The sequence below is a fragment of the Babylonia areolata genome, chromosome 8, assembly GCF_041734735.1.
Source record: "Babylonia areolata isolate BAREFJ2019XMU chromosome 8, ASM4173473v1, whole genome shotgun sequence".
NCBI lineage: Eukaryota > Metazoa > Mollusca > Gastropoda > Neogastropoda > Buccinidae > Babylonia > Babylonia areolata.
The window spans coordinates 31,941,264-31,951,263 of record NC_134883.1 but is presented as its reverse complement, the minus strand read 5'-3'; the positions used below and the strand labels follow the sequence as shown (position 1 = coordinate 31,951,263).

At 46.1% G+C, this 10,000-nt stretch overlaps 1 protein-coding gene across 2 annotated transcripts in view; it reads right to left on the bottom strand.

Annotated features, from left to right (window-relative positions):
* The window catches only part of LOC143284742 (uncharacterized), a 32,309-nt gene that overhangs the window by 3,999 nt on the left and 18,310 nt on the right, over positions 1 to 10,000 (bottom strand). For both annotated transcript variants that reach the window (XM_076591702.1, XM_076591704.1), the window contains exons 3-6: positions 5,886 to 6,134; positions 4,296 to 4,382; positions 3,025 to 3,129; positions 1 to 172 (exon numbers count right to left, since the gene is read on the bottom strand). The exon at positions 1 to 172 is cut by the window's left edge and continues 743 nt beyond it. In XM_076591702.1, the coding sequence (XP_076447817.1) occupies positions 1 to 172; positions 3,025 to 3,129; positions 4,296 to 4,382; positions 5,886 to 6,134 (613 nt within the window). The remainder of the gene's footprint in view (positions 173 to 3,024; positions 3,130 to 4,295; positions 4,383 to 5,885; positions 6,135 to 10,000) is intronic.

The following is a 10,000-nucleotide window of genomic DNA, read 5'->3' as shown; positions in this document are numbered from 1 at the left end:
GCTTGACGCCCGGGAAGAGGCGCCCGTTGAGGATGTCGATCATCTCCACGATGTCCGCGAAGCCCTTGTCGTAGGCCATCTGGCGGCACGAGTACTTGTACACCTCGATGGCGGCTTTCTTCTGCCCCGACTTGCCGCCCGAGCCGCTGCCGTGAGAGCCGGATCCCACGTGCTGAGGACAAACACAGTCACAGGCGTTAATAATGATAATAATAATAACAATTATAACAACAATAATAATCATTGGTATTTATCTTGCGCTCAATGTTGTGCAGCGACAAATCAACAAGTTTGTTGGTTGAGTGTTTGGGAGACTCTTTTCAACAGGTCACATCCTTTTCGGGCGCAATTGCCGAGTGGTCAAAGCGTTGAACTTTCAATCTGTGGGTCCCGGGTTCGAATCTCGGTAACGGCGTCTGCATGGTTGGTAAAGGATGGATATATATATATATATTTTTTCCCGATCTCCCAGGTCAACATGATTATGCACAGACTTGCTAGTGCCTGAACCCTCTTCGTGTGTATATGCACGTAGAAGATCAAATACGTTCGTTAAAGATCCTGTAATCCATGTCAGCATAAGAACATACCTAGCATGCAAACCTCCGAAAACGGAGTATGGTTGCCTCCTACATGGCGGGGTAAAACAAAACAAAACAAAACAAAAAAAACAACAAAAACCCGGTCATACACGTAAAATGTTACATGTCTGTATGAGTGTGTTTGTGTGCATAACTGAAACCAAACTGAACGACACAGGAAACGAATAACGAGCGCCCAATGGCAGCTGTCAGTCGGCTCTACCCAGGTAGGTAGTCTGTTGTGCAAAATGACACCGTGTTTATAGAGCTTGGTCTCCGACCGATGATAGACACTATGTAATTATTCATATCATTCATCGTTCGTTCATTCATTTACTCTCCTTATCCGGAATTTATTTTTAACCTCACCACCTCCCATTCCACTAGACCGTGAATGGTGGTGTGGGTGCTAGTCTTTCGGACGAGACGATAAACCGAGGTTTCGAGTGCAGCGTGCATTGTAGCATGAATATGAACAGCATGAATATGACCGGTGGCCCTGTGGTCATGCGCCCGACAAAGAAGCGATTGTTCGTAGGTTCGAGCCCCATACGGACCAGGATTCTTTTTTTAACCCCCCACCGCTCCTTCACTAGATCTTGTATGTGGTCGTGGTGCTATTCTTTCGAAAGAGACGGTAAACCGTGGTCCCGTTCACAACATGAACGTAAAAGAACTCTCGGCGACGAAAGAGTCGTTGTCCATGGCAAAATTCTGTAGACAAAAATCCAGTTTGAGAGTGCATAAAAAAAAAAAAAAAAAAAAAAAAAAAAAAAAATATATATATATATAAGGACCTGCAGGTTTTGTTGAAAGATTAAAGTGTCACATAGCCTTGTACGGGAATCAGGGGCAGTGAACTCGTGTCCACTGTGTGTGTGCTTAGGAGTCGGCATAGGAAGGCGAGGCCCAATCCTCTCCTTCCGTCGTTTTAATCAACTTTCCCCAGACAACTCAGGTACCCATTCACACCTGGGTGGAGTGAAGGAAATCGGAGTAAAGTGCCTCCTCCATGGACATGGCACTAGGCCGAAACGGGGTATCGAACCCCGACCACTGGATCAGACGTCCAACGTTTAACTGTATCAACCTCCTGCACTTTACAGACAGGGAAAAAGAAACAACGATTAGCACAGAACTATGGCGATCACTTAAAAAAAAAGACAAAAAAAGAAAAGAAAATAAAAGACGTGAAACCATTTTCATCCATTTCTTTGTATGGCAATGGTCATTATGTACACATCAACGCTTAACCCTTTCACTGCCAAACTCGCATTTATACGGCAGCTAGGTAGAGGACCCATGTCACTGAAGGGTGACCAGATCATGGGTCTGTTGTTCAAGAACCTACTGCTCTTTATGTTCGGTGGTAGGATAGGCCATATTTTCTACACATCACAGAGGGAATCCCCAGCTATTCCCAAACACCATATTTCTGTGTTTATAGCACAAGGGAATTTTGCACTCTAAATTGACTGGCGGTGAAAGGGTTAAAGTGGTTTGGTCTTCTTCTTCTTCCGCGCTCACCCGTATGCACACGAGTGGGCCTCCACGTGTATGACCGTTTTTACCCCGCCATGTAGGCAGCCATACTCCGTTTTCGGGGGTGTGCATGCTGGGTATGCTCTTGTTTCCATAAACCACCGAACGCTGACATGGATTACAGGATCTTTAACGTGCGTATTTGATCTTCTGCTTGCATATACACACGAAGGGGGTTCAGGCACTAGCAGGTCTGCACATATGTTGACCTGGGAGATCGTAAAAATCTCCACCCTTTACCCACTAAGGCGCCGTCACCGTTATTCGAACCCGGGACTCTCAGACTGAAAGTCCAACGCTTTAACCACTCGGCTATTGCGCCCGTCGGTCGCTCACCGAACAAGATGCCAGTCCCCCAGCCAGCCCTGCCAGCCGACAAACAATACGTACTGATGCAGGCTTCAGAGCCAGAGGAACACCACGCGGCATGCAGAGGACTGACATAGTTTCAGACAAGCTCCGCGCCCAACAGAATGGCGCCAATCCAGGCCTCTCGTCCTCATCGCCAACTTCATCTTCCCGCAACACCTTCCCGGTAGAAGCAGTCGGATTCAGTAAAGTATCTAGATGGAGATGCTCACCCAGTCTGGCTCAGCAACTAAGCAATTAGTGACACTAGGGAGCTAAGCATGTGGTGTCCTATGTACATTAGATCGGAACAGGCACTGCTGAACATCACCGAAGTGCACTACTCGGCAGCAGTGCGGGGTCTTCTCTGGTGTGTGGCCCATGGCGATTTTACCTCGATGGTTCCATGTGGGTTGCCGACGCGGGGACTGCGACAGACGAACCCGGTGAAGCTGTGTAATGTGGACTGGGATTAAGGGTCGCTGGAACGACACAGATAACGCGGCAGATAAAAAAAAAAAGAAGAAGTATATATACTAAGCAGCCTACATACCATGAGGGTGGTAGCGAAGTTGTGGTCGACCCCGTTGTCCAAGAGGAACTCTGCCATTTCCTGCTGGTCAGCTTTGAGGGCAGTCACCAGCAGGTTGTCGCTGAACTGCACACACACACACACACACACACACACACACGCACACGCACACAGACAGACAGACACACACACACACACACACCATTGCTCACAATCTGCTACACAATTTCATGTATATCTCATGTTTCGTACTTGTGATAATTAGAAATTTGTTGCAATGTCATGTACCAAACGGGGTTTCCTAAACTGAACATATCGTGTTCTGCTCTCTACCGATCCTCTTAATCTTTGCTCCTATTTATTCAATATAACGGTGTGTGTGTGTGTGTGTGTGTGTGTGTGTGTGTGTGTGTGTGTGTGTGTGTGTGTGTGTGTGTGTGTGTGTGTGCGTGCGTGCGTGAGTGTATGAGTGTATGTGTGTGTGTGTGTGAGCGCGCGTGCGTGCGTGCGTGTATGTGTGCGTGACTGCGTGCGTGTGTGTGTTTGTGTGCTTATGTGTGTGTATGTGTATATGTAGGCTATGTATGTTTCTTCTCCATGTCCGTCTCCTTTTCCCCTGGGTCTGTGTTTTGTATAACCCTTCTTTTCTTCTTCTTCTTCTTCTTCCCCCTATTATGTCTGTCATTTATGCATCCATCCCAGCATTGCCAAAACCTGTCATAACTCTTTCCATGCTGGCGAATGGAACAGAAATAAATACGGTTCGACAAAAATATTGCGCATGATTCACGAACCTATTCATACAGGGCCTGCAGTCAGCAACAATTAATATTCAACAGCGGAGGAAACTCACATGCCTAAACCGCAAAGAAAGAATACAGAGCATGGAAGCGTGTCTATTTATGAGGCACGTGTGTTGGGGGTAGTGTAAGGGGAGAAAAGCAAACACACACACACACACACACACACACAGACACAGACACACACACACACACACGCACACACACAAACCAAAAAACAAAACCCAAAAAAACCGGTTGGTGAATGAATGAATCTTTCAAACATGTGACATTCTCCTAACGTTGGTTGCAAACGAAAGCAATCGACGTTTGATTTATATATTTAAAAAAAAAAAAAAGAAAAAAAGAAAAAGAAAAATAAGAGATCTTTCAATGGAAATTTTTTTTATGCCCTCCTTAGACGAATTATTCAAACGCAAACCAACGAACCGACAAAGAACGGAAGACAAACAAAGAAACCAACCAACCAACCAAATCAAGAAACCAACTCACATAAACCATGTTGATGTCAGCATGGGGTTTCTCCAAAAGGTCTTCCAAAAGGTCGATGTCTCCCGCCTTCACTGCCTCGTGCATCGCCTGCACGTGTGGGGGACAAAGATTAAGTGATTGGTTAGCTACCCCCGAAAACGGAATACGGCTGCCTGCATGGCGGGGGTAAAAACGGTCATACACGTAAAAGCCCACTCGTGTTCATGCGAACGAAGAAGAAGAGAAGAAGAAGAAGAAGATTGATTAGTTGATTAATTGGTACGGACTTTTCTTAAACAACAACAACCTGTTTTCGTGTTTGTTCACAATGGTTCACGTGAACTAAGCGCGTTGGGTTACGCTGCTGGTCAGGCAACTGCTTGGCAGATGTTGTGTAGTGTATATGGATTTGACCGAACGCAGTGACGCCTCCTTGAGCTACTGATACTGATAGTGATACTCATGTGAACCTTTCCGTGACTTGTTATGAATATGATGCTTTGATTACTTTTTTTCTCTAAATTTTCCCTTGTTTCTTTGATGATTTTGTTTGTTAATTAATTACTTGTGAGCTTTCTTTATTTTTTGTTTCCATTTCGAGGGCTTGATGAAAAAACAAACAAACCGCAGAAATCAAATTCATTGATTCATTCATTTCCTCTCTCTCTGTCTCTCTGTATCTGTCTGTCTGTCTCTGTCTCTGTGTGTCTCTCTCTTTCTCTTCTCCTTCTTCTTTCTTCTCTCCCCCCTCTCTCCCCATTCTCTTTCTCCACCCCTCCCTCCCTCCCCCCCCTCTCTCTCTCTTGCTCCTCCACTCCCTTTTCACGTCTACTAGTATATAACCCTCTTCCAATCTTTAAACCCTATCATACAGACGACAGACTTATTGGTACACACAGCACACAATCCACTTTTAAGCTGCCGTGGTCACCAGTCCCGGGTACTTGGTGTTTGACTGTTACCTCATGTCGAAGGGGGAACATGTGCCGATCAAATGACCCCCCCTCCCCCCACCCCCATTGTGTAGACACAAGACAGCAAACCTCCATTCTGAGATAAGTGGACCTCGGGTTGGGTCTACAGAAGACTTTAACCCTTTCACTGCCAAACTCGCATTTATGCAGCAGCTAGGTAGAGGACCCATGTCACTAAAGGGTGACCAGATCATGGGACTGTTATCCATGAAACTAATGCTCTTTATGTTCGGTGGTAGGATAGGTCATATTTTCTACACATCACAGGAGGGGCCCCAGCTATTCCTAGACGCCGTATTTCTGTGTTTATAGCACAAGGGAATTTTGCACTCTAAATTGACTGACTGGCGGTGAAAGGGTTAAGCCACATTGTGTGTGTGTGTGTGTGTGTGTGTGTGTGTGTGTGTGTGTGTGTGTGTGTGTGTGCGTGCATCCATACGTTCTTATTCTACTGTCGGTGCACATGCTTGTCTGCTTAAAAAAATCTATAAGAAAAAGAAGAAGAAAAAGAAGAAGAAATAAAAGAAAGAAAGAAAGAAAGAAAGAAAGAAAGACATATCGTCCCACTCCCACCCCAACCCCTATTCCAGCCCTTCTCTTCCCACCACCCCCTCCCACTCCTCCCATCCCCCCTTACCTTCCTCTCCTCTGCCGTCATTTCTGGCGGTTCAGCCTCCCCCTCCTCCCCCTCCTCTTGCTCTTCCCCCTCCTCCCCCCTGTGGGTGTGGTCGCCATCTTGGGGAGTCAGAGGGTCATCACCATTGGTCACCGAAGCCGCCATGTCCCTTGCGTCATCAGTTACGTCACCCTGCCGGCCCGAGTCAGGGAGGGACCGCCGCGGAGGCGAGGGGTCGTCTTGGCGTTGTCCGCCTGTTTTGACACTGCCCTGAACACACACACACACACACACACACACACACACACACACACACACACACACATATTGTTATCATTATCATTATCAGTAGTAGTACTAGTAGTAGAAGTAGTAGTAGTAGTATCATTATCATACTTATCATTATCATTATTATCACCATCATCATCTCCACCACCATCATCACCATTCTTCTTCTTACTATCATTATTATTGTTTTTATCATCACCATCATCATCATCACATAATGATGATCGTCATCATCATTACTATCATTGTCATCACCACCACCACCACCATTATTATCATCATTATCATTATTATTATTATCATTGTTCAGGGACCATCTTTAACGTCACATTTCAGTCAAGCATTGTCCGATTTGAAGCGATATCATCTACAGTTAACATTGTTGCCCATTTTCTGTGTTGGGTTTCGACTCTATTTTGCGGGCTATTGTGCTTAATTTTGATAGTCAATATTCAATATTCAGTCGCTAAACTAAATGTGCAGGCATCTCGCGAGGTTAGTCCAGAAACCCGTCGCGTCGGCATTGCATTGACGCAGTCATTCTGTCTGAGCCAATCAGAGAGCCGGGCTTATTTCAGTTTCAGGCTCCCAATCAGGAAAAGGTTAAAATTAGCAAAACGAAACATGGCGGCTTCTGTGGACAAGCGTCGGTTGATGTTCGTGATAGCAGTCATTTCGCGTCAGTTTTAGGCCTAATTCTAGAGTAGATGGTGGATTACACGCTATATGCCATTAAATTATCATATGCCTGCATTGACGGTAAGAAACACACACACACACACACACACACACACACACACACACCACACACACACACTCGTTTAAATTGGTCTCAGAATTGAAGATTCTAAAATTGAATATTATCTCCTCCTTCTCCTCCTCATTATTATTATTATTATTGTCATCATCATATTATTATTAGTAGTATATCATTATTATTATCATCATCATCATTGTTGTTGTTGTTATTGAATCTTAAAAAGAACATATCTTCGGCCAGAGACCAGACTCTGAGCGCTTTTGAAACACAGACTTAGCTGCACAACGGACTGTCTACCTGGGAAGCGTCAACTGACGGCCATCTTTATGCGCTCGTCATTTCTTTCCTACGTCATTAGGTCACGCTTCAGTCACGCGCACGCATACTCATGTGCATTAGAAGGCGTTTATGTATGTATGTATGTATTTCACTACGATCGGCTTCGGATCCACTCTGTTTACGCACACCCAGATTCAAACACTCGAACAGGCCGCCATTCTTTCTCTGCCTCTGGACGTTGCATTTGGAATGAACTACCTCTTTCGCTTAATCAAGTCTCCACACTCAGACAGACCGACAGACAGGCAGAGAGGAAGAGAAAGCTGGCACTTTGACACTTTGACATTTCATTAACATTACCTGGAAGGGTCTGTTCACAAAGGGGTGACAAGGGTTAACTCTTATCCCTACAAGTAACAAGTAAGATTACAGCAAAGCACACTATGCTTATTCCATCAACACACACACACACACACACACACACACACACACACACACACACACACAAGCACACACCAACCAACCAACGAAACTAAAAAAAAACAAACAAAAACAAACTTTCATCTATATGAAGTGATGGCCTACAGGTAACGCGTCCGTCTAGGAAGCGAGAGAATCTGAGCGCGCTGGTTCGAATCACGGCTCAGCCGCCGATATTTTCTCCCCCTCAACTAGACCTTGAGTGGTGGTCTGGACTCTAGTCATTCGAATGAGACGATAAACCGAGGTCCCGTGTGCAGCATGCACTTAGCGCACGGAAAAGAACCCACGGCAACAAAAGGGTTGTTCCTGGCAAAATTCTGCAGAAAAATCCACTTCGATAGGAAAAACAAATAAAACTGCACGCAGGAAAAAAATACAAAAATATGGTTGGTGCTGTAGTGTCGCGACGCGCTCTCCCTGGGGAGAGCAGCCCGAATTTCAGACAGAGAACACTGTTGTGATAAAAATAGAAATAGAAATACAAATACCACACCCTCACAATACACTCAACAATAAAACAAACCAATAAACAAAATGAATAAAGAAAGGACAAATAAAACAGTCGAATTCAGAGTCGATAAATCAATCTAATAACGATACTGTTCAGAATCTATTTTATTATCTATCTTGCCGGCTGAACACACACACAAAAAAATAGACATCACATAATGGTTATCCTCCTCGTCTACTCTGGCATTATTCGGATTAGTGTTGCTTCGTATAATTCTTCGTGAATCTGTAATGATAAGTTCAGCTACTGACTGCACGGTAAGTTGATCATCTAAAGAAAAAAAGCTGAAACCGCATCGTGTCTGTTAACTGCATCAGTTTATAAAAGACAAGTTTTTCTCTTTCTTTGTCGTAAAATTCACATTGAGAGAGAGAGAGAGAGAGAGAGAGACAGAGACAGAGACAGAGACAGAGAGAGACAGTGAGAGGAGAGATATATAAAGAGATAGGAGCAGAGACAGAGACAGAGAGAGATAGAGAGAGAGAGAGGCAGAGAGAGAGAGAGAGAGAGGCAGAGAGATAGAGAGAGTGAGAGGGAGATAGAGAGGCAGAGAGACAGAGAGAGAGGCAGAGAGAGAGAGAGAGGGAGAGAGAGAGGCAGTCAGAGAGAGAGACAGAGAGAGAGAGAGTGAGAGGGAGATAGAGAGGCAGAGAGACATAGAGGCAGAGAGAGAGAGCGAGGGAGATAGAGAGGCAGAGAGAGAGAGAGAGAGAGAGAGAGAGAGAGAGAGAGAGAGAGAGAGAGAGAGAGAGACAGACAGATTCCCCCCCCCCCCTCCAGACTACATGCATGTTACCTGTCCAATATCCCAGCACACAGAACCAGTCCACAACCTCCAGCCTAATAATCCTCACCACGTGCAGGCAGGTGCAGAAAATAATGTGGACGCCACACTACATGCCTCGCCTACCTAGTACCTGACTTGTTCTGTACCCCCACCCGCCTCCCCCAGCACCTCCCTGCCCCACCACACAAAACACACACACACACACACACACACACACGCACACAAACACACACACGCACACACACACACGCACACACGCGCACACACACACACACACACACACACACACACACACATACACACGCACACACACACACACACACACACGCACGCACACCCACACACACACATGCTCCTATCAGCGGCTGGCACCACAGGTATTAAATGTTTAACCAAAAACCTTGCCACTTGATTCTGACAGCACGGACCTTTACAAAGCGGGCGGCCGGCACAACTTGGCAATCAAATCGCCTCAAACAAACGGCTAGCGACACTGTACGTGCTTAACGTAGGTGTAGTGCAGAGCAAATGACCAATGCCCTCCCCCGGGCCACACCGTCCCCCCCCCCCCTCCTGACCCCCCCCCCCTCACAACCTCCACCCCACCGACCCCCCCCCCCCACCACCACCCCACCACACACACACCCATACCCCCGCCCCTCCCCCCCACTACCACTCTCACGACAAACCAAAGCAGATTCTTTTCTACAGATGTCTGCCAGGGACAACCCTTTTTCTCTCCGTGGTTTCTTTTTACGTGAATGCTTTACAGGGGGAAGGCGGCAGAATGGTTAAGACGCTCATCTGTCAATACAGAGTCCGTGAGGGTGTGGGTTCGAATCCCGCTCTCGTCCTTTCTCCCAGACTTGACTGAAGAATCGATCTGAGCGTCTAGTCATTCAGATGAGACGATCAACCGAGATCCCGTGTGCAGCACGCACTTTGCGCGATGAAAAGGAACCCATGGCAACGAGAGTGTTGTCCTCTGGCAAAATTCTGCCGAAGAAATCCACCCTGAAAAGTACAGA